The sequence below is a fragment of the Petaurus breviceps genome, unplaced genomic scaffold (assembly GCF_028583685.1).
Source record: "Petaurus breviceps papuanus isolate PSGF00001 unplaced genomic scaffold, PetGlider_PUasm1.0 90897, whole genome shotgun sequence".
NCBI lineage: Eukaryota > Metazoa > Chordata > Mammalia > Diprotodontia > Petauridae > Petaurus > Petaurus breviceps.
Window position 1 is genome coordinate 8,892,899 of NW_027187374.1, and position 25,672 is coordinate 8,918,570.

The 25,672-nt window shown below is 39.8% G+C and overlaps 2 protein-coding genes across 3 annotated transcripts; both read right to left on the bottom strand.

The window, feature by feature from the left end:
* Positions 1 to 3,545: 3,545 nt before the first annotated feature.
* Positions 3,546 to 5,566, bottom strand: CUNH21orf140 (chromosome unknown C21orf140 homolog). The gene has a single exon (XM_069074802.1). It carries the CDS (start codon positions 4,609 to 4,611, stop codon positions 3,853 to 3,855), a length of 759 nt encoding a protein of 252 aa, XP_068930903.1. The 5' UTR covers positions 4,612 to 5,566; the 3' UTR covers positions 3,546 to 3,852.
* Positions 5,567 to 11,357: 5,791 nt separating this feature from the next.
* SMIM34 (small integral membrane protein 34) lies at positions 11,358 to 22,140 on the bottom strand. Of its 2 annotated transcripts, XM_069074804.1 has the most exons (3): positions 22,052 to 22,140; positions 13,483 to 13,518; positions 11,358 to 11,694 (listed from the first exon to the last, which is right to left on the bottom strand). In XM_069074804.1, the coding sequence occupies exons 2-3, from the start codon at positions 13,487 to 13,489 to the stop codon at positions 11,387 to 11,389; spliced, it is 315 nt and encodes a 104-aa protein (XP_068930905.1). In that variant the 5' UTR covers positions 13,490 to 13,518; positions 22,052 to 22,140; the 3' UTR covers positions 11,358 to 11,386. The 2 variants fall into 2 exon arrangements, with proteins under 2 accessions (XP_068930905.1, XP_068930904.1); XM_069074803.1 differs by lacking the exon at positions 22,052 to 22,140 and having other exon boundaries at positions 13,483 to 14,077.
* Between the last annotated feature and the right edge of the window lie 3,532 nt (positions 22,141 to 25,672).

Genomic DNA, 25,672 nt, shown 5'->3' on the forward strand with positions numbered 1-25,672 from the left:
TCCATTTGCTTTGCTTACATGCAGTACTTGTCTCATAGACTTCTTGTGAGAAAAGCACTTTCATAAAATTTCTAAGTCAGAAAAGATCTCAGGGGCCACCTGGTTCAATTCATACCAGAACCAGAATTTCCCCTGTAATATATCTAACAGGGGAACCATTGCATAATGCCTGCAGTGGAGAGAAATCCACTCTCCAAACAGACTATTCCTGCTTTGGATAGCTCTAACTCTTAGGAAATTTTCCCTTAAAACAAACCTAAATTCACCTCTTTATAACTGATTAAACCTAGTTTTTTATCTTCTCAGCTAAGCAGAGTTAAGTTTAATTCTGACACTACTTGATAGTCCTTCAATTACTTAGACATCTCTCATTCCCCAACCTCTTCCCCTTCTTCTTACCTAGAAGTACTTAATCTCCTTTGCTAGGTCTTCACCCTCTACTTTGGGGTATCCTCCAGTCCCCTGTCTTAGTCCTGTTTTGTTTTTTACTTTCTATACTGTCCCATTGGGAACCACATGAACTGCCATAGATTTAATTTATCTCTATACAAATGGCTTCTGAAGTTCAGGAGACCTTAGTCTCCTCTAAACTCTAATCATGTATCACTACCTTTTGGATGTTTCTAACCAAATGTCCCACAGACATCTCAGACTCAACACATCCAACAGAGAACTCACTGTCTTCACCCCCCTCCCCCAAAGCCACTCTTCACCACTACCCATTCAGTCATCCAGGAGCACAGCTTCAGTTTCATCCTTGACTTCTCACCCTCACCCCATACATCTTACTTATAATGCCAAATCTGGTCATTTATTTCTCCGTATCTTTTGTATATTTCCCATTCACTCTATTCACACACTTCTCTAATCTGTACTCTAATCATCTCTGGCCTGCATTACTGCCATTGCCTCCTAATTGATCTCCCTGCCCAGAGCATGGAGAACATGATTCCATTTCATTCACCACACATCTGCTAAAGTCATTTTCCTAAAACACAGGTGCAGTGATCATGTGACTCCCCTACTCAGTAAAATCCAATGGCTTCCTATTTCTTCTGGGATCAAATATAAACTCCCATGTTTGGCACTTGAAACTCCTCACAACTGGTGCCTTCTGCCTTTCCAATGTTTTTTACAGTTGCCTCCCTCCATGAATATTCTGGTCCAGCCATACTGTTCTGTTTGCTTGGCCTCATACATGACATCCATCTCCTGGTAGTGACACACTGGTTTTCCCACCATGCCAGAATGTTCTCCCTTCTCTCTTCTGCCTATCAGAATCTCTGCTCTCTGTCATGCCATCTGTGGGAGGGAAAAGTTAAATTCATAACTCCAAGGTCATGAACCTGTCTGTGAGAAGTGTAGTGCCCACAGTAAAAACAAGCAAGTTTGGAGGAAGCAGCATCAGGGGGAATGAAGAAGAGTTCTATTTGGAACATCTCAAGCTTGAGTTGCTAAAGGGACAGCAAATGTTTGACTGGAGAGCTTGGTGTGTTTGGTTTGGGTTTTACCTCCTCTTTCAGCCCCTGTCCACTTTTGGCTGAAAGTGCCAACAAGCTCTGGAAAAGCAGCAGAAGAGGCAGTGGGAAGAAGAAAGGCCTAGAAAAATCACTAATTCAGCCATGAAAAGGGCAGGTGATTGGGAATTTGCTCCTTTGTCAGCATAACTGGGCAGTGTACTTCCTCCTCACAGAAATCCTTCACCCTGTCTACCCACCTCAAGTATCTTTGTTGTTCAGTTGTTCTTCAGTCCTGTCTGACCTTTCATGACCTCCTTTGGGGTTTTCTTTGCAAAGATACTGGAGTTGTTTACCATTTCCTTCTCCAACTTATTTTACAGATGAGGAAAATGAGGTAAATAGGGTAAAGTGACTTGCCCAGGGTCACACAACTAACAAGTGTCCAAAGCCAGATTTAAACTCAGGAAGAAGAGTCTTCCTGACCCCAGGTTTGGCACTCTATCCACTATCCCACCTAGCTGCACCTCAAGTACCTTTAACCTCATAAATTAATTATATAATTATTGATTGATTGACCAGTGGATTGATCCTGGTTGCCCTTTTGGACACTTCCCAGGTGAACAATTTGTGTTTTGTAAAAGGACAAAGTAAAAGTAACCTATGTTCCCCCACAGCCATGCCCCTCAATCCTCTCTCCCATGGATTGTGGGGTATGATTTGATTGATTTATTGATTAGCCCTTCCGTGAAGGCTAGGGTCAGACTCTATGGGGTTTGGGTTACCCCTTCTTAGAGTACAATTGCACTTGGGCAAACAGTTCTCTGTGCTAGTTTTTCATATAACTGAATTTATACCAGAATTCTTACTTGTCTCTGTACTGAATGAACAGTTGCTGTTTGTCCTGCATTCTTGAAGAGGACCATGACATCAGGGAGGTGATGCCATGAAATTCAATTAGATTAAAGTGAGGGAGGGCTGTGCAAAGTCACCAGTCTCACTTTCTCCTCTGGAGCCATCAGGGTCCAGTGGCCATATATGAATCAGGATGATTGGAGATGGTCCAGGATATAATGGGAGTCCTTGGCCTTTTCGAGCTAAGTTTTAGTTTGACTGAGGTAGCACCCAATCAGTGATTAAGGCTTTTTTTTTTTTTTTTTGCTTTTTGGAGGGCAGTTGGGGTTAAGTGACTTGCCCAAAATCACAGGGCTAGTAAGTATGTCAAGTGTCTGAGGCCGGATTTGAACTCAGGTCCTCCTGACTCCAGGGCTGGTGCTCTATTCACTGTACCACCTAATCCGGCCCCAGACACTTAACACTTACTAGCCATGTGACCTTTGGCAAATCACTTAACCCTACTTATGCTATCTTCCCCCCTCAAAAAAACAAACAAAAAAATGATATGAAGAATGGCATCTTTAAAAAAAAAAAAGATGTGGGAGGGAAAGATACTCAGGGTTTCTGACCAAAACAGAAATATTATTTACATTCATTCTAAGACAATCAGGGCCCGAACAGTGACCAAGTAAGGCTTGGTCTGCCACCAAAGATATTTGGGGTTAAATCTGGTCTTTTAAAAAAAGTTTCCTAGATTAAAATTTACATTCCCTTTGGTCAGAACACCAGCAGGTAAAGGTATGATACCTGCTGTGGAGAGAAGTAAGAAACAGACAAATGGGGCTGCTAGGTGGTGCAATGAATAGAGCAGTGACCCGCCCTGGAGTCAGGAGTACCTGAGTTCAAATCCGGCCTCAGACACTTGACATGCTTACTACCCTGTGACTTTGGGCAAGTCACTTAACCCCAATTGCCCTCCAAAAAGCAAAAAAAAAAAAAATAGACAAATGAAAGAAAGAAAAGAAGAAGGAAGGAAGGAAGGAAGAAAGAAAGAGGGGCGGCTAGGTGGTACAGTGAATAGAACACGAGCCCTGGAGTCAGGAGGACCTGAGTTCAAATGTGACCTCAGACACTTAAAACTTACTAGCCATGTGACCTTGGGCAAGTCACTTAAACCCAATTGCCCTGCCTTCCCCCCTCCAAAAAGCAAAAAAAAAGAAGGAAGGAAGAAAAGTGTAGTTAAAGTTGACTGTGTGTGAGTTTATCTCTTCTTTTCCCCAGTGAACTTACCACACATGCCAGTTGTAAAGATTTAAAGTTACAGTGGTCAGCCAACCAAACATTCACATTTTTTTCCTCCCTTGTTGAAGTATTGAATTGATTTAATGATATGTTGATGATGATACCACCACCAAGCTCAGAGAACTCTACCAGTATTAGCAGTCTAATAGAATGAAAATGGCCCAGGGCAATGTAGAAGGTAAAAAGAGCAAAGAATCTAGTAGTTAAAGACTGTCCCTGCAGTGGAGGAGGGCAGCTCCCGCTGGGGAGATTTTCTTCAAGAGCATTTACCAAGATAGTAATTTTCCCACCTTCGGACTTTGTTAATGACTGTTTTCCATTTGGTTGGTGTCATCCTCTCAATTCCTTTCCCAATCAAATCACTGAAAAGTATATACTGATAAGAATAGATGTTGTCAATGGACTGCAAACTAAATTCCTTCCTGTTGTTGATGATAAACCATTTCAGAGAAGACCAAGCAGTATCTAAAGGATTTAGGTAATTGTAAGGGGATGGAAGAGGAAGAAGCTCATGACCCATAGCTTTGGCTACCTCCAGACAACATGAAACGCTTGTTAAATTAATAACTGATGAAGTATAAGGTTGAGCTTCTTTGCGCTCTATGACTTCATTCTGCCTTCTTTCATTTATCTGTTTTTTCTCTCTGACCACAATGACACATTTTCCATAGGTCTGTTTCACCACACTGCAGAATTCAAGGAAAAGACCCTCTTCCTGTCTGTTACATAGCTCATCCCTCAAGAACATTCGGTATTTCCAAGGAACCCATCCTTGACTGCTTCCACCATGTACAACACTCCATGTTGGGTTATGTGTGAAGTTTTCATTACCCAGGTTTTCTCCTGTGACAAGATGTTCAGGTATATCTGTTTCCCCTAAAAAGATGGTTTTAAATCCGTCAGATTGTAGGCTTCTTAGACTTTTTATATACTGGAGACATTGCCTCCTCACAATGCTGTCAAAATGGCTCCTGTGAATGACATGTCTTAAGAGAGGATTTGCAAAGCGAAGCATGGTGGTTTCTTAAGTGTTTGAGAAAGCTTGCATGGTTACATCTGCAGAGACTGGCAAGTGTAGGATTATGATGACCTCATAATGGCTTTTATGACTGCTGGGTCATTTCCAAGAATCACACACCATTGTTTTCAGAGTTTCAATAGAATGTCTCCTTACCTGGATATCCCCCAAGCTTTAAAATTCAACGTGTCCAAAGCCAAGCTTATCTTTTTTCCAAATCCCTGCTTCTCTTAAATTTATTATGGAGGAGGCCTACGATTTATCCCTACTACCATGTTTGAAATTGGGGCATCATTATCTCCCTTAAGCACTTAGTTACCATGTTCTGTCAGTCCAGCCTCTGACATCTCTTACATTCAGCCTTTCCTGTCTCCTCTCCCTGCTATCAACTCAGTGCAGGCCATCATCACTGTCCATATGTATTATTGTTGTAATTTCCTAGTAAATTTTCTTGCCTCTGCTCCTCTATATACTTTTTATCACTCAAAATAATCTTATGCATAGATTCATATCTATACATGTCACTCCTAAAAAGAAAAGAAAAACCTACCTATTTAGCATGTGGTGGGATGCCATATCCAAAATGACTTTGATATGAAAACAAAAGACATAAAAGAAATATTCCAGTTGGGTAGGTTCTAGGGGTAGGTTCTTCAGTGGGTACTAACTTTTGCTAAGCAGAAGTGTTTTGTTTGGCATTTAGGGGTCTATACAATAAATATTGGAGTAATTGTCTCCTCACAATGCTATCAAAATAATTCCTATGAATGACATCTTAAGAGAAGAACTGAAAAGCAAAGTATAATGGTTTCGCCACCACAAAGGAAGAAGACACTAGTCTCTCTTTCTGTTCTTATTTATACTATTCCCCTTCCTATACCCTGTACTCTAAGCAAACTTAAACACTGCACTGTTCTGGAGGCTAGGTAGTGAAGTGGACAGAGTGCCAGGCCTAGAGTCAGGAAGACTCATCTTCCTGAGTTCAAATCCAGCCTCAGACACTTACTAGCTGTGTGACCCTGGGCAAGTTCCTTAACCCTGTTTATCTCAGTTTCCTCATCGGTAAAATGAGCTGGAGAAGGGAATGGAAAACCACTCCAGTATCTTTGCCAAGAAAACCCCAAAATGGGGTCACAAAGAGACAGACATAACTTAAAAATTAGCCAAACAAAAAAATCACTCATCCAGTTCTGAATCTAGTCTCATCAAACTCATATCTTTCTGTGTTATTCACAAGGATCACATGAAAGATTTTGTAAAATGTTTTGTGGATATTTAAGTAAACTATACCATACTTAACACAATTCCTCTAATCTTCTGACCAGTATAATTCTGTCAAAAGAAGAAAGCGTGGTTAGTCAAACATTGAACTGATGAAGCCAAGTGATGTGTTTTGTCATCACTACTTCATTTTCTAGATGTTCAATGATAATCCCTCTAATAACAGTACATTCTGGAATTTCACCAGGAGTCAAAGTTAAGCTCATTCCCATATAATTTTTAGATTCTCCCTTTTTCCCTCTCTTTTAAAAAAACTCACAATTTTTGCCCTTCTCCAATTCTATGGTACCTCTCCTATACTCACCAGTTTGTTTCAGACATCACTGACAGTGATTTAGCAATAACATCATCTATTTCTTTCAAAACCCCACAGTGCTATTTGGTCATAACTAGTGATCTGAACTTATCAAGGGTGATCTCTTGTCATCTCTTTATTTATTTACTACTTACTTACTCCCAACCTGAATAACCTTGTTTGTGATGAAAAACTTCATCCAAAATTTAATCAAGAACACGGAGATCTCTTAGGATAGAAACAGGAATTTATTCTCTTCCCTGGGTGAAGAGGGCAGTCTTCCCTGTGACAGACCATGAGGAAGAGGTATGTTAGAAAAGGCAGACTCAAGTCTCGGAATGAAAATCTTCCCCAGTGGTAAACAACTTCTTCCTAGTGTCTCTACAAACTATTTTTATCACCTCCTGAGGATAATTCTATGCTAGACCTGAGGTCCAGGGCTTGTGCCTACATTCCAATGGATAAACTAGTTTTGAATCAGTAAGGTCCAACCCTATTAACAATAGAAAGCTACCATCATATCCATCTATGACTCTTTGCTAGCTATTTTTTTTTCAAAACTTGTTGTTCTAGCTAAGCAGAGAAGGAGCAATTATTATCCCCTTCCCTCCCTATTTCAAGGAGTTGTCAGCTGATAATTATGATATTACCAAGAATAGCTAATTATACAGGCTCAGTGCAGTGGCTCAGACAACTCTCTGACTCCAAGTTGAGGGGAAGGTGCCAAACAGCATGGGGAGAGGGAGTCTCCTTATTCGGAAGTTTCCTATACAAATGAAACAGGAAGACTTGGGGGGGGGGGGAGGAATTCTAGGTGGCTAGGGTGCTTACTCCTCTATCCCTTCAGGGGATCCTCCCAGTCCTGGAAATACCCTCTCCCCTTTCCTGACCACAATCTTCCCCCCCTCCCCCAAGTCCTGGATCTCTATATATAGAGAAGCTAGGCATTTTTCTTTGCCTCTTTGACTTTTTACATATACCTCTACCTCCAAGTCCTGAGGAAAGTTTCTTAAAGCTTAGATTTGGTTCATGTTTAATTGATGGAATCCTAATAAAGCTGCCCCCAGCCCCAATATTCTAACTTCTTTATAGGCCCCACTGAACAACAGACCCACTGCCCCTATGCATCACCCCCCCCAATATCCTAGCTTCCTCATATATGCTTCACTGATCACTAGAACAACAGGTATGTCCATGAACTCATATTTCTCACAGAAATAGCAGGCATGTCCATGTGATGGGATCCCAGCCACTGCCTCTAGCTAGCCACTGCCCTCAGACCCATTCCTCAGATTTCCAACAGCAGGTGCTTGCTGTTTGCTGAGTGCAGGTCCTTGCACTCAATCACAACCACATCCATCTAGTCACAGACAGGACCACAATAGTCAGTCAATTAGAAAGCAGCACTGCCAGGATGCCGAAGCAGGATGTGAACCCCAAAATAATAAAAGGGACTTTCCCTAAGTAGGCACCTGTGCAGTAAGAGTAAAGAACTGACCTAGAGTATAAACTTATGACATAGAGAGGCTTATTAAAATATCATTATCATACATACAACCCCACAATGGTTTTTTCTGTATGCATTGTGGGTAATTGGATGCACGGTTCCACTGGGGCTGGGACCCCTCCCCTATTACCTAATCCCTTAACAACCCCCTCATGCCTTTTTAATATTCATAATTGGAGTTGGGGAAGGGCAGTTCATTTTCCATCCCTCATGGGAAGCCCAAGTAGGGAAAGCTACTTGTCACACATTGACTCAAAGGAAGAGAGACAGAGAGGGCTTTTTAAATTGTGTAATTGCATCTTTACCCTATAAAAATCCATCTTGCTTTCTCTGAAGTTGCTGGTTCCTCTTGGAACTTAGTCCACTTCATGAGAGGTGTCAATCTCAATAAATGTCTGTACTTGGATTGGAGGTGCTCTGACTCTGAATTCTTTGAGACAGTTCCACCACAACATATCATGAAACCACAACAGTTTTTGGAGTCCCTGGGTGGGCAGAACCTAAACCCCAACATAATGTCTCCTAGGAGTAAGATGGGGGGGGTGTAGAAAGGTACTCAATGTACAATATAGATCCAGTATAGGACACTTATTTTATTTCCTCTACATAAGAAAGGCTAAAAACGCAAAGACTTACAGGCACATGTTGACAAAAGAGTTAAACAAGCACCAGCAGTTATAACCGAACTTGTCTTGTAACCTTCTTCCAGGAGGTTAAGATTTAACACCAAAACATGATGCAGTTTGTGAGATTGTTGAATAAACAAATTACATTTTATCTTGGCTCTGCACCATCTGAGTAAATCCTTTAAGGTTCATGCCTTCTGAGAAGCCTAGACAAGAGAGGAAATCTTCCCCTTGTCCATGCTTACCCTCTCTGATGCAGAATTTCTTCCTATGCCAGTCAGCTCTTCCTGAGGGACCTTGGATCTTGGGGCCTCTCAGACTAACAATATTGCCTTCAGGGTTGCCTGAATCTCAAAAGAACTGCTTGATCACAAGGGAAAGAATGTATAACAAAAGAGGCAGCAAGAGTTTAGAAGTTCAGGTATAGGTTTGTCTAAGCCAGCACAAGTGGCATCTGCCATGTGATTTCAATTCACTATTTCTGCTGGAGTTGGGGAAGGGTAGTTCATTTTCCATCCCTCATGGGAAGCCCAAGAAGGGAAAGCTACTTGTCACACATTGACGCAAAGGAAGAGAGACAGAGAGGGCTTTTTAAAGAACATTGAATAGGTCACTTCTCCTCGTTCTCTGACACATCTTTGAAACAGTGTTTCCCCTACTTCCACCAGATAGCTGTCCTCCATGGATGGAGGACAAAGCAACACCACCATTCTGCTTCCATTCCCCAAGGTTTGTTTAATCATCTCAAATAGACAGTCCCTTAGCTTGAAGTCACATCTTCCCAGAAATGACCAACACTCGAGTGAGCTAAATAATGCTTGTCTCTGATTTCTTGGTCATCTTTCAGTTTAGGGTTGTTTCCCTGCTTTGGTCCTAGGGTTGAGCACAACTCCACCTTTCCCTTCCCCTAATTGATCTGTGAGCAGGCATTTCAGCACAACTCCACCTTTCCCTTCCCCTAATTGATCTGTGAGCAGGTATTTCAGCACAACTTCACCCTTCCCTCCCCTAATTGATCCATGGGTGGGAGTTTCAGCCTAGGGTAAAATCCCTGCTCCATTCTTCCCCATCACCTGAGCCACCCCCCCACCCCCTACTAGGTGTTCCCCATCTCCACCCATTCTGGGTTCCCTGTCCCTCAGCCTAGGGAAAAACTTCAGGGGCATGGGAAAATTCAAATATACACTGACCAATCACTGATTGTAGTTTCAGCTTCCATAACCTGACTATTGTAATCTCTTTAAAAACTGGCACATTGTCCATGCCAACTCACTATCTGATCTGGGTATGTGACCCCAGGCAGTCCCAAGGTAATAAAATCCACTTCCAAATTTATTCTTGGGGATCTTCTGTCTCTCTCCTTTATGTTCTACACTAGGTTCACCTCGATTTGCTCTAGAATGTCACTATTATTTGTCAAGTCCTGAAATAAATCAAAGCCATGAGTTGAGGAATAAAGTGTCTTCAACTGAGATAACAGGTTAGCAAACCTGCCACCCTGGCATATGTCCCATGAGTGCAGAGCACATTGGATTTGTCATTAACAAAATCAAATAATTATATATGTCAAACATAAGAATTCGGTTCAGAATTATCTGACTTTTCAGTTTGTATTTGAATTTCCTAAGTATATTAACACAACAATGTTCTAACCCACATCACGAGGCAAATATATGTGATAAACTGAAGCTCCTTCCTTTTCTAGAAATTGAATTTGAGATGATTAAAGAAATAGATGAACACTAGAAGTTAAATGATTGTGGAGTCTATGCCAATTTAAAAGGCACCTTAGCCTACATAACTATGTTGGCAGATATCAAATTCATAATTAAACGGACAAATTCTACAAATCAGATTCTCATAGATTCCTTTTAGATTCTCCTTTCAGTCTGTTGTGGGTTGTGTCCAACTATCTAGTTGAGATAAGGATAGGAGTAGCAAGGAGTATGGAAAAATGTAAATTCTCTAATCTAGAATTTTCTAATTTGATGTTCTTATCAGACCTATAAGGTTTGTGCTAGCTCTCTGTACTTGACCTGATTGCTGACAAAGCAAATTTGAATTGTATTAAGATATATATTCTATAAGAGATTTTAGCAGAAAGAGGAATATCTGCAGGTGACCTAAACTGGAGAAGCAAATCTTCTAAGAAGCTGATCTGAAACACCACCCAGATCAGAGGACAACCTTAGGAGATGTCAGAAACCAGGTAACTTTATGAGATGTCAGAGTCCTAGGATATGATGGACTGATGAAATGGACAAATGGGAGTGAACCACCCTTCCCTTTTTGCTTCTGATGAAACAGACCCTTCCCTTTTTACTTCTTCCCTATATTCCTCTGTTCTGTATTTGTTCTGCTTGCTTGTTGAAATCTGCGCCCACCAAGCTTTTGTCAATGTGTTGATTAATCTTTCTCTCTCCTTTCCCCATATTATTGAGTGTCATGCCAGTTAGTGATTGAATGAGAAGACTCTGCCTTCTCAGAATCAGAAGGGGAAATGACAGAAAATTCACAATATAATTGTTAATAACAGAAAATTGTTAATACCAAATGTTATTTGCCACTCCCTTAATTATCTTACTAATGTCAGAATTTCAGGAATATCCTTACATTCCATATTATGTCCTTAGAAATAGACAAATATCCTTAAGATATTTATTCTTGATTAGTTTGAGCTGAACCACATCCTAACTTCCTCCACCCAGAGATTTTACCTTTTAAAGGAACCTAGCTTAAGTTGGATCTCAGCTTCTCCTTCCTTGGCCCTTCCTACTGGGATTCATGGCATGATGGGCAAAACAGCCAGAATGAAGTGGTTTTACTTGCTTAGATTGCCAAGGGCCACTGGAGTCTCATGACCAAGTTTTGCTACCTCATACTGTCTCCCCTTAAAGGTATAAGAAGCTTTTGCCTGGGTCTTGGAATTGGGAAATCCATTGTACTTTGTACTCATGTGACATCTACCAGGGTGGCAGGTTTACTGCCCTGTTATCTCAATTAAAGATGCTTTATTCTTCAACTCATGGTTTTGATTTATTTCAGGACTTGACAAATTCAAATCTAATGAACTGTTTTTAGTGCTTTTATCTTGGAGCTTTTTCTTAGCTTGTTTGTGAGATTTGGATAATAAATATCTTCCAAGTGATTTTCATTCTGGAGGATATTGCTGGCCAACAAAAAGAAGAATATAATGCCATAGATACCAAAGATGGTGAGGATATACCAAGCGGCACTTGTCCCATCTGGAAATTTCAAGGCTTTGGTAGAGTTAGTATGGTTCTTTCCTTCTATGAAATTCTTAGTCAAGTGCTGCAGCACAGTGTTGACTTGGGTCTTGTTTGAAGCTACTTGAGGGATCCATTCAATCACTAGGAAAGAGAGACTGAAATGAGATTATTTCTTTGGCTACAGTTTAATGACTTCTACATCAATAATCCCTTGTGTGGAATGTTTGGTGGATTTTCTTTAGGGGAATCAATGAGCATGTGGATTATTATTCCAGTTTACAGAAAGGAAATTAAAGCACTGGTAGGTTTAGGGATGTGTTAAAGATCACAGAGATATGGCCACTGTGGACAGAACTCTCTTTTCTTACTATTTCACTCAGTTGCTACACACACACATACACACATGCACACACACGCACATACGCACACACGTGTATGTGTGTGTGTGTATTTTTTCCCAAGAAGTAAACCAAGTCATTGCCTACTCGTGGAGGTCTTGAAGCCTCTTTCAAATGACACTAATTTGGATGGATAGATTAATAGAGGTAAAACATAATTTTTGTTTCAACTTACTTTGTTAGCAAGAATTATTTCTCCTATTTTGATTCTGTGGGAATTTTCTTCAGAGGACAATTATTGTCCAGATGGTTAATAATCTAGCAAGCATAAATGTTATTAGAACAGTGTTTTCAGATGAGCCAGTAAGACTTGATTTTGAGCAACATTATAAAAAGTATAGTCATTATACAGAATTGTAAAGAAGTATTCAGGGATAGAAATAGATATGCCAGAAAAAGCATAGTCTAATTGCTCAAAACCTATAGTGAAAATAGTAGATTCTCAATAAATGCTTGCTATGTTGCCTTCTTATTTAAAAACAAACAAACAGGGGATGGCTAGGTGGCACAGTGAATAGAGCACTGGCCCTGGAGTCAGGAGGACCTGAGTTCAAATCTGGTCTCAGACACTTAACACAAAAAACTAGCTGTGTGATCTTGGGCAAGTCACAACACCAATTGCCCTACTTTCCTCCTCCAAAAAGCAAAAACAAACAAACAACCACCACCAACAACAAAACAAAACAAAAAACACCTCAGGTAAGCCAGAATGACCATGTTGGGGATGATGTGCAGTAAAGCTAATCATGTGTCTATTTAATAAGATGTGGAATCAATGACTCTTCATACGTATGGTTGGTCAGTGAAAATCTTCCTCTTTCTCAAAACAGTAAGAACAACCAACCAACCTGGGAAATTACAGTGAGTTTCCCACAGTACCACTGTGGTAAGCAACAGGATTAGAAGCCCAAAATAATAAAAAGGAAAAGATAAAAAATGTCCAAGCACTTACTGCTTTTTGCATGCTTTTGTTTCCCAAAGTCTATAATTATCTTGGGCTATACGTAACATTTATTCAACTTTTTCTGAGTCATAGAATAAAAGCAATTCTAGGAGACACATCAGCACTCTCAACATAAACAGAGATGCCTTATATACCAAATTCTAATTTTAAAACTAGGTCATTCTTAATATGATAAATCATCTCTATACTAATGATAGTAATACAGAGTAATTACCTCAGACAAATATCAATTCAAACATAAGTTTATAGGATTTACAGCTGAGAGGAATTTTGAAGATCTTGAGGTCCTTGAGATGCAGGTACTTACCCAGGGTCGCACAAGTCTTTAGAAGCAAAGACAGGATTCATACCCAGGCCTTCTGATTTAGTTCTTCTATACCCTCCACTACACCATGTGCTAAACTCTAAACTAATACTATATAGTACATGGGAGGTAACTTACAACTTGTTCCTTATGTCACATACTATTTATAATATACACAGATGAGAATATTATTGATAATAACAATGTATATAATGAAAAAAATCTAATCAATGTCCCTTTAAGATATAAGTAAAAGCATTTACCTTTCATGTCTGGATATTTTCCCTTAGCCAGCTTCTCTTTTGAAGTTGAGGATGAGCAAGAATAGAAAGACAATAAGATTAAAAAATGATTTGTTCTTGTTTTCTCTTATGAATAATTACATTCATACTAAACAGTTTCCTGAGCAAGAAATAACATGATACTCCTAGAATCAGTTCATCAAGTGAATAGATCATTTTGCGTAATTAGAAGCCTCAAGGCTAAATACTGTTCACTCTACAGAAAGAGGACAACTTTCCCATTCTGGGTCTGAACTAAGCCAGAAACAAAAAATAATGTTAGAACATACTTGTTTCAAACCATCCCATGTGTCATCCTCAGGTTCCAGTGAAGTGAAGCTTCCCTTCTCCATACAGGGATGCCAGACTTTATAACCAGGATGTTTCCTGAAATTCCTCAATCCAACACCTGTCTACAGGTGTGGCAAAGAAGGTACACTCTTTTGCATAGGACAGAAATTCCAAAGAGTCATACATAATGCCACTGGTGCCTTGACAAGGAAGGAAACCAGGACAACACATTTTAACAAAGACTGTGGAGGTAGGCAAGAAAGGAGGAATTAAGGGGAGGAAGGAAGAAGGGTACAGAGCACTGGCTTCCAAATCAAAGGACTGCGGTTTGTATCACATGTCCTACCAATGCTCAGGATTGCTTGGGAAAGATGTTTGCATGGAATATTGAGTTTGATAGGCAGGGAAAAGGAGTTCAGTTTAATTCATCCTGCAAAATGGTCTGAAGATCAACTTTAAGACAAAATCAGTCTCCCACTCTCTACTGTCTCATTTGCCTCAGACTATAAACATGCTTAGCTTTCCCCTCTTCTAAGACATATGACCTTGACCTGATATATTCTCACTCTCATTTGCTGTCTTCTAAGAAGTCAGATTTCTAAAGTTGCCTATATTTTCTGTGTCCACTTCTTTACCACCCAGCCATTTCTGTATTTCTTATAATCTGCAGTAGTTTGGCACTACTGACCACCCTCTCCTCCTCTCAGTTGAGAATTATAATTTAGTCCAATAGCCCTAATCTATAAATCAGGAAAATAAGTCCCAGAGAGCTCAAATTATTTAACCGTCATGCAGCTAGAAAGTAGGGGAGCTGTGATGTCAACCCATGCCCTTTAGTGCCGCCTACTTCCCCACTGTATCACACTGCTTCTCTGATATCTATTTTTATGATTCTCTTCTTGTCTGTCTGCTTCTTCACTGTCTCTTCATCATTCACTAGTTAAGCAGAGGTGTTCCTTGAAGATAGTCTTCTCCCTTTATCTGTCTCTACACTTTGTCCTTCATTAATCCTATTCACTCCCACAGTTTCAATTTAATTATCATTTTTATGTAGATGACTATCAAATGTATAGATTTCCTTCCCAGAGTTCAACTCCCATATTTCCAAATGCTATTAGAAATTTCTGCCTAGATTTTCCCATCAGTACCTCAAACTCAGGTGGTCTAGAATGGAACTCATTATCTTCTCTGATCTAAGTCATTTTAAGCTTTCTTGATGCTCCACCCTGATTGTATACTTGAACACTTTCTATGGGTCTTCATTGCTATCCAAATTGAGGATTAAAGCCTCCACCCACTGACTCTGATCAGTCTCTCCTGTCTTATCTCTTCCCCTTAACGTGATCTATAGTCCAGACAAATTGGACTCCACCCCATCTCATCCTGCTCTCTTCTGTATTCATGCTTTTGCTCAATCTCAATCAGTCCTCATTCCCAAAATTGCCACATACTGAAGTCTTTCTATTTCTTCAAGGTCCAACTTCTGACAACAGAAATTTTAGAAGTGGCCTGTTATACTGGACATCCTGTGGGACTTGGAATCTTCAAAGCCTGGATCTGCATACTGCCTCTGACACTTACTGTCTATGAGACCCTGAGCAAGCCATAAAACTCACTCTCTGGGCCTCAATTTCCTTATCTACAAAAGGGGAAAATAATAGTGACCACCTCCCACAGGGTTAGGAGTAACTAGGTAGGGCAGTGGATATATTGCTGGGATTGTAGTTAGAAAGACCTCAGCTCAAATCCAGTCTGAGACACTTACTAACTGTGTGACCCTGGGCAAGTCACTTAACTCTGTTTCAGTTTCTTCTTCTGTAAAATGAGCAAACCAATCCAATAGCTTTGCCAAGAAAACCCCAAATAGGGTCATGAAGAGTTCAACATGACTGAAATGACTGAACAACAAACCCACAGGGTCGTTGTGAAGATTAAATAAGATAACTTAGGTAAAATGATCTACAAATCTTAAAATACTACATAAATATTAGCTATTACTATCACAAGCTATGTCATTCTAGTCAAGTCACTTGACATTTCTGGGCCTCATTTTCCTTATCTGTAAAATAAGGAGGTTGGACTCAATGACTTCTGAGGTTCCTTCCAGATCTATGATCCTATGAACTTTACCATTAAACCTCTAATCTAGGGGCGGCCAGGTGGCGCAAGGAGTAAGAGCACCGGCCCCAGAGTTGGGAGACCTGGGATCGAATCTGGGCTCAGATACTTAGCACCACACCCAGAAATAACTGGCCGTGTAACCTTGAGCAAGTTACTTAACCCCAACTGCTTAAAAAAAAAAAAACCTCTAGTCTAGATGAAAGTGATTTCTTACCTTCAAATTATTGTTTCGCTTGGATTCTGTCTTTTTAAAAGCTAAGATTTTTATCTTTTGTCTTGAGTATGATTTTAAGCAACTTGAATCATAGATTGCAAGCTGAAAATTAATTTGGAGGTCATCTAGCCAATGTGAAGAAAATGAGGTTGTGAAGTTAGTGGGTTACCCAATATCACACAGAGTAAGACTGGACTTGAAATCGGGTCCTCTGACCAGAAATCCAATTTTCTTTCAACTATATAAGGCTACCTTGAAGTGTACTATAATTTAAATTTTTTTCATAGCACCTTGACTTTCTTTGTCCTTATCATAATCTCCTTATAAAACAATTATATATATGTTATATATATATATACACTTATGTATATATATATATGGTTTTCTACTCCCATTAAATTATATAGAAATGTGAGAGTCAGATTTGTGTTGCATCCATCTGTTTCCCCAGAATCTAACAAATATGTACAAAGCCTTATACATATGAATAAATAAATGAATGGATGGATGGGTGATAGATTGCTAGACAGAGAAGGAGAGAGGGAGAGAGGCAGAGAGAGACAGAGACAGAGACTTGAAACTCAGTGTCAGGGCAATTTAGGGCCATAGTTGACTTTCTGTATAAGTAAAATACTTAAGCATAACCTATACTCTCTGAACCTCAGAAAACCTCGGTTGACTTAAGAACACTTTGATGGGGCTATCATTTTCTTACAACTGTGAGTCAAACCTTTGATAGAGATAAAACTCCCTTGAATAGTGTATTCTTCTGGTGGAAAGAAAAAGTCTAAGGTTCTATACAATGATGCAGAAATTAGGGGGGGAAAGTGTTATTGTTTAATTGCAAAAATGTCTTTTGCCCTTCAATCCGGCACACCCACTGTTTATAAAGTTGTAAAGCTAGATGAGGTCAGGAGGTGAGTATGCATCAAGTGGGCATCATTATGCATCGCCTTTAATACTAGCTACTTATTATCAATGCATGCTTATATAGTAATGGAATCATACAACTCATATCATACTAGAAGGCCAGGGATTTCTTTCTGATAAGTGCAAGCTACATTTTTCCAAAACCTATTCATATCTTCTGGTTCAATCTAGATAAACATTAACTTATTCTCATATAAGCAAAGTCATTCACATAGCAGATATTTAACTGAGCTGTTACAAATAGTAGTAGGAAAGTATTTAATATCCCCATACATCTTTCCATTCTTCTATACTGTTAACATATAAAGGCAATTCCTAAAGAAGAAAGCTCCCACAGCAAATTAGTGGATGTATGGAGGACTTCTAAATTTGATATAGATTTAATTCCAAGCTTGGAGTAAAGTTTCTGTTTAATCACAATAATATACATATATATGTTGTGTAAATAGATCTTTCTATGTATGTGTGCACATATATATGTATATACACACATACCTACATATATGTGTATGTGAATGTTTCAAGGGCTTATAACTTCATCAATGTGGAAACTCCTTGCACTGGGGCATGTAGCTGTCATCTATCACATATGGCCTTGTAGAATTGTCTGAGGTTCAGAGAGTATAGGTTATGCTTCCATACTCAAAGTATTTGAGGTAAGATTTAGACTAAATTTTTCCTGAGGCCAACACTAGCAATATATTCACCACAGTATAATGCCACTCTAATGTGTACACACACACACACACACACCCTAACAACACACTGGTGCTGGCCTTCTGTGAGGTGCCCTTTCCCACTAAGGGGTCCCAAGGCCCAGGTGCAAATAAGTCTTGGGAGAGCATGGCCCTAAAGAGAAGGGTCAAGCTAGTTTTTCACTTTCTGACTCTTGATACCCCAACTATGGAATTCTGGGGATCATTACTTTAAAAATGTTAGAGTTGATTCATGTCTAGGGTATGCTCAAAAGGGAGTATATGCAATGTAGATCAGGTCTGCTAAAGAAACACATAAAACACAAGAGATTCATAATATACATTAACAAAGCCTTAAAACATGAAGTGATAACCTGTAACTCCCTTCTCATTCTCTTAGGGGGTCAATACATGAAAAAATGATTTTTGTAGCACTGCTGAATGGACATTTCATCGTGTGTCTGTGTAATGTGAACAACTTTATCAAGTTCTATATTTTTGAGCAAACGAGAGCATGGATTGGCCTTATCTTCCTGTTGATGGTCATCTCCTCTGAATGTAACTGCAAAACACACTGAGGCCAATCAGCCCTAACTGTAAAATTCAGGAACTCCTAACCTCTCAAACTTATACAGTTGCCTTTAATCCTAGAAACAGACATCTTGGGATCACTCTTTAGTAATCTATGATCAAGGAAAGAAACACAAGCCAATAGGGAATCCAGGAGCTGAGGTCTAGACTCAAGTTCTCCTAGGAAGCATTTGTGTCCCTTGCCAAATGTAAGATGTCACCATAACTTGAATCAGGGGCAGGAAAATACAAGAGAGAAGCTCTTCAGAATCCAAATTCTCTGCAGAAAGTAAGCGAGAGAGGACAAGAGAGAGGGGAGGATTTTGGTAAGATGGCAGTGTTCTTCTAGGATGTAAAAGATTTCAAATTCTCCTCCATTCCCAAACACTCCATTCAGAGATTAGAGATTAGAGATGTAGATCCCTCTACAACACCACAGAAAGAATCACATTTAGACACCCCCATCCAACCTAGGTATACAAAGAGGAACCCCTTGAATTCTGAAAAGATGTTGAGATAGATAAGTTATGGAGGTCAAGAGTCAAACATAGAGGATAGATCACAAGAAGCAGTTCTTGGTATCTTTGGGGAACTCCCAGAATTCCAGACATGAGCACCATAAGAAGTGCCCATGTCCAGTCAATCTGGAGCCTTCCCTGAGGTCAGTGGCTACAAGAAGATGACTTTGGGATATTCTGAATCATGCCAGCATGCCACTCCTGGCCTACCCTGGGCAAACTAGTCAGTGGTTGAGTAAACCTAACTGAGGAAGGAGCAGGCTAGGAGCATTATAAGCAGGTCCACAGTCAAGATGTGTGAGAAACTTCAGGGATGGGTCATTTGCAGTTTCAAGGCCACATGTGTCTCTCTAGGTCCTCAAGTGTGGCCTTTAGATTGAATCCAAACTTCACCGAACAAAACCTTTTATTAATCATTTTTATTAAGACCCTATGAGTCTAAACAAAATCTAGACCAAGCAGTCCCTGAAGCTTGTGGTGGGAATCTAGCACCAGAATTGAGAGGGGGGTGGTGATGGTGGGTAGAAAGAGCCTATGGGGTGACTAGGTGGTGCAGTGAATAGATCACCAGCCCTGGAGTCAGGAGGACCTGAATTCAAATCTGACCTCAGGCACTTAACACTTACTAGCTGTGTGACCTTGGGCAAGTTACTCAACCCCAATTGCCCTGCCCTTCCCCCTCCAAAAGGCAAAAAAAAAAAAAAAGAGCCTCAATGATGAGAGATCCTAGAACCCTGTGACAAAAGGGAGCACCCATGCAGAACCTTAGAATCCCTTAAAGGAAGGGCCTAGTCTGGCACCCTGTCACTGAGGACTGGGAAGACCTTGTATACACCATTTAGTTTCAGAGCTTGACCCTGAAGTTCCAGCAAAACAAGAAAAACTGACCACTATGAGGAAATATATTACTTGAAGAGATGCCCAGGGTATAGACTCAAAAGAAAATAGCAATCCTCATAATAAATTCAGGAAAGTCTTAGAGGAAAATATAAATCTGGGCCACAGGAAATGCAGGAGTACTTCAAGAAAATGATACAAGATTTACAGAATAGAAAAGCAAGGGAGGAAAGAAGATCAAGAAAATCTGGTATCTTCAAATAGATGGTGGAAAACCTCACTCAAGAACTGAATGTCCTGAAAATTAGAATAAGTCATTCAGAAAATGATTCACTAATACAAAACCAAATCAGAACAAAATCAAAAAATGGAAAGAAAAAACCCTAAGAAATAATATTTAAAAACCTTGAAAATAGGTCACAGGATGATAATCTAAGAACTATTTATCCAAAAATTATGATAAAAAATGTTTGAAAAGCATATTTCAGAAAATCATAAAGATTGGCCAAAGCTTCTTAGAACCAGAGGGCAAAGTGAAAAATAGAAAGGATCTGCTGGGCACCTCCAGAAAGAAACTCTAAAATAGGTGATGGCAGGAGAAAGAAGGGAGCTGATATTCCAGTCTTCAGTTTGGCTGGTCACTACTAATCAGCATGGCAGATCTCTGAACTCTCATCTTCTCCACCGGGGTAGAAAAAGAATTCCTCTTCCCTCCTTCCCACATACATACCTTGGGATGCAGATCATACTCCCACCCTAACTTCATGGCAAGGCCAAACTTGGGACAACTCATTACTGGGAAAATACAGAGTAGTTCAACAGCTAGGGCAATACAAAAGGAGCAAGCATCAGGGAGGAGGAAAGAAATAGAAATGAAATTCCTTATGAAGAATTTCTAACTGCTTTCTCACCTCTGACACCACAGGCACATAGGAGAAACATAGGAGATGGAAATTCCTAGTATGGAAGTTTCACAGCAGGTTACAGAAAAGGAAACAAGTATCAGCAAGGAGAAATGAGCACATTTACAGGACAGACAACATATGGAAAGAATAATTAAGCCTACATAAGCAAGGATTTTTAAAAATTACCACAGGATTTTATTCCTTATTTCTTTAATACTTGAAACTCCTTGGTGTTTCACAGATAACACACAAAAGGCACTGTGGTATTCAGGCTCCAACCTCTAACAGGTTCACTTTTGATCTGGTCAGACAGGCAGACACCTTCAGAGGGTTAATAATTAGCTTTATTCTAGTCTAATCTTCTCAGAAAGGTTGCTGATAATGGGAGAACCTGCAGCATTCTCTAATCACCCTTCTCATCGGAGCCAGAAAGAAGGGGGTGGGGGATAACTACTGCTAAATCTGGATGGGGTCAACTGAGACAGGCACAGCTTGTTCACTCCCTAGATCCCCTCAAGCCTCAATGGGGGCCAATTGAGGCAGGTACATTCATTCCTCTGTGCATTACCCATGGTCTCCCCACTCACTTGCCAGTGCCCACATGCTCTATAGGGCAACAGACAAAGAAAGCATCATGCCAACATTAAGCTCACAAGTTACCTTTAGCAATACCATCATTCTGCACAAGTGTAGTAAAATCAATCATGTCTCACACACAAACACACACACACACACCATACTCAGTTGAAATTGGACTGTGTTATTCAAAGAATTGCTATCTAGAATCCTTGGGGCTATTCTGAGAGTTATTATCTAACATCTGGAAACTAGATATTGCCATGGCCATGGATCCTGAGAAACTGAACTAAGAAAGATAACAAAATCCTTCTCACATACACTTGGTTGTTGTCGTTTCCTTTTATTTTTACTGGTTAGTCATTTGTTCCCCTGTCCCCCTCCCCTGCAGCCCCGACTCCTTGCCTTTTTTTTTTTTTTGGTCTCCATGGCCAAGGTATCAATCATTCAATTAATTAAGTATTCAGCTCTAACTTAAATGCTATATGGATATAATTATTTGTTGGGTTTGTCCTTAGTTCCCGGAAGAGGACCATCAGGGAGATGACTACATTATTGGCAGTTGACTTGGACTTGAGTGAGGACTGGCTAGATTTCCTTCTTTCTTCTTTCCTTCCTTTCTTTCTTTCACTCAAAAACCAAACCTTAAACCCATTTTCTCTGCAGCTCAAAAATTAGACAACTGTAGGTGTCTGAGGAAGTACCACTTAATGGCTATTTTTTTGGGCCCTCCAGAATCAGGGTGAATGTAAATAGTAACTGTTTCTCTTTTGGCCAGCAACCCTGAGGGCCTTCCCCTCCCAGTTTGATTTTTTTTTCTAATTTAAAGAGGGGTTCCCTTGACTAACTTCTGAATGAGTGTTACCTCACTCAAAGCAAGAACCTGAAAAGTACCTTAGACTAAAAGGGCCAGGGTCTCCCATTGCATCCTGGGCCATCTCCAGTCATCTCCAGTCATCCTGATGCATATCTGTCCACTGGACCCAGATGGCTCTGGAGGAGAAAATGAGGCTGGTGACTTTGTACATAATTATTTAAATTTGATTAAATGAAATACATATTTTCCAGGAATTTGCAATGTAGGTGAGCAATAGAGCCTTAAGTATGTAGAAATTCAGAGACAAGAGAGGGCAACATGGGGGACAGCATCATAGAAAAAGGACAGAAGCTAGATCTTTAATCACTAGGAGGATTTAGAGGATTAAAAAGGATAGGGAGAGTATTACAGCTAAGAGAAGTCAAAAAAGGGAGGTGAGAATCAGGGCAGCCATGCATGAACAACTGTTATCTTATATGGACAGAACCACAAAATTGGAGAGTTGGAATGGACCTCAGAAGTCATCTAGGTCAACCAGTACTCAAAAGGAATCCTCATCATAAAATATTATACAAGTTTAAGCTAACCTCTGATGAAAGACCTTTAAGGAAGTGACTCACCCCCTCTCCTGGAAGTCCATTTCCAATTTACTTCTGGACTTTTCCCCTGGGGGCAAGACAGAGTTGGTCTCTTTGCAACTACCATTCAAAGTTTCTAGTTCTTTAGGACCAAATAGTGTAGGGCATAAAGGATTGAGACAGAAGATCCCTGAGATTAAAATTGGAAATGGATTTTATTACCTTGGGACTGCCGGGGTCACATAACCAGATCAGACAGTGAGTTGGTATGAACAATATGCCAGTTTTTAAAGAGATTACAATAGTCAGATTACGTAAACTGAAACTACAATCAGTGATTGGTCAATGTATATTTGAATTTTCCCTTGACCGTGAAGTTTTTCCCTAGGCTGAGGGACAGGGAATCCAGAATGGGTGGAGATGGGGAATACCCTGTAGGGAGTGGGGGGGGGGGGCAGGGGACAGGAAGAATGGAACAGGGATTTTACCCTAGGCTGAAACTCCTACCAATGGATCAATTAGGGGAGGGAAGGGTGGTAACCCTTCAAGTACTTAAAGATAGCTCTCATGTTCCCTTGAAAACTTTACTAATTACTAATCCCAAGCTAATTATCCCTTGTTTTTTTTTCAAATGATCCTCATATGACATAGGCTCAGGGACTTTCACCATTTTACCATCCTGATCACATTCCTTTGGACATTTTTTTTAAGCAATTGGGGTTAAGTAACTTGCTCAAGGTTACATGGCCAGTTATTTCTGGGTGTGGTGCTAAGAATCTGAGCCCAGATTCGATCCCCAGGTCATCCTGACACTGGGGCTGGTGCTCTCACTCACTGCGCTACCTGGCTACCCTTTGGACATTCTTTAGCTTATCTATGTCATTCTTCAACGATGGCACCCAGAATAGAATATAGTCTTCCAAGTCAATACAGTGGAACCTATTTCCCTTTTCCCAGAAGTAGTAGCTCTCAGTGTAGCCCAGATCATATTAGCTCTTTTGATTGCCATATCACATTGTTAATTCACTTTGAGCAACAAAAATCAAGAATCAACTAAACCAAGTCTACTAAATCCAGAACACCTGATATCTCACTGTGCTTCTCCCAGCTGGTTCTTGTGAAGTTGAACTCATTTGATCCTCACAACAACTCTGGGAAGTAAGTGCTATTATCACCATTTTACAAACTGAGGCAAGCAAAAACTAAGTGACTTACCTAGGGTCACATAGTAAATGTCTAAGGCTGGATCTGAACTTAGGTCTTCCTAACTCTGGATCCAGGACTATATCCACTGTGCCACCTGGAAAGGGTCTTAAATTTCTTTTAAAGTTCTAATTGTACAACTGTCTTTTTCTTTCTCTTTTTCCTGTGTGTAACTCTTCAACTCTCCAACAATCCAAGAAGGGCCAAGTCTCTCCTTCTGAATCTCACATTTCCCTCTTTTCTTCCTCCATAGAAGCTTTACTTTTCTTTCCTTTCAGAATGTTTCATTGTTTCTAACAACATGGAATGTGGAGAGGCTAGTTGTCCCTTATGTAATTTTATGCACTACAAATATACTCCACTAGAGTCTAGCTTCTTTTCTTTTTTTTTCAAAAACTGTTTTATAGATCCCTTTTGTTTTTTTACAAAAGTCACTTCATAATATATGCTTTAACACTAACCCCTCCCTTTATTATATATTAAAGACAAATAGTTAAGCAAAACCAAATACAACTAACATTGTATTTAACATTCTGAACCTGTAGTCCCTCATCTGTATATTGAAAGGAAGGAAATAAATGACATCATCTCTTCTCTGGGACCAAAATTGATTGATCATTGTAAATAATTTGAATTCAACTATCTTTTATTTTTATTTTTTATTTGTACTGTTATTGTCATTGTTTATCTTTTACTTTGTTTCTGCTTTCTTCATTCTATATCAGTTCATAAATCTTTCAGTGTTTCCCCAAATTACCATATTAGTACTTTCTTATGGTAAAGGGTAGTATTCCATTTCATTCATATACCATAATTTGTTTGGTTACTCCCTTGTCAGTGATTACTGACATCCCCACCCCACCACAACCCCAGGTTTCTCCTAGCTTAATCTCTAATAGTAATACTCCATTCTCTTTTATTTCTATCTCATTTTTCTTGGTAATTTCCTCTCACTTAGCCCTTTGTAGTCACAGTGTCATCCTGGTAGCCTTACACAGAAACCTTTATTTTCATTCCAAGAGAAGCATCTATGATTTATTATTGCTCTTTACCTGGTGCTTCCTTTGAGTGCAATCACATTTACTGCTTGTGGACTCAAATTGACAGCATTAAGGCCTCATACAAACAATTCCTTATAGTCGAGCATATGGAAACGCATATAATGGAAAAAGTTGATGATTCAGATTGTATCACTACCATTCTTTTGATGCCTACACTGACTACTAATTTTCTAACTCATTTCATCTGTGGCTGTCCTTCAAGTTTCTAAAAAATACTCTGTATGCACATGGAACAGATCCAATTGTGGGGATCTTATCCAAGACAGTCAGTTTCTCTATCTTAATGCCCATCTCAGCACAATACCTGGCACGTAGTAGGCATTATATAAATGATTATTCCTTTCCCCTTTTTTGGCTTAATTGCCTTTACCAGGAGTACTCCAGGAAAATCTCTAAATCAGAACCTGGGGTCTGTGAACTTGTTGCTTAAAAAAATATATTACTGTATTTCAATAAGATGCTTCCTTTATTTTCACATGTATTTTATAGAAACATTATTCTGAGAAGGGGTCTGTACGCGTTACCAGACTGTCAAAGCAATCTATGAGACACCCAAAAAGTTTAAGAATTCCTGCTCTGAATAAAGTCATATTATATCTTGTGTGTAGGTTTTTCCAAATGTGGGTAACAGGGATCCCCAGTTCCTGAACAAATACCTAAGATCTAATGCATCTTAGGTATAGGACAGTTTTATTTCACCCCACAGGAATGCAAAAGGCACAAAGGATTCACTTATCTAATACACATGTAGAGAAAAACACAAAGCAGTCAAAAAATTTATTATCCTCCTCTGCTGCCTCCAGGCCCTCCACACACACACACACACACACACACACACACACACACACACACACAC

Bases quoted from the DNA above. Each gene is read 5' to 3' on its own strand.
- CUNH21orf140 (XM_069074802.1), bottom strand. From the start codon at position 4,611: ATGCTTCGCTTTGCAAATCCTCTCTTAAGACATGTCATTCACAGGAGC.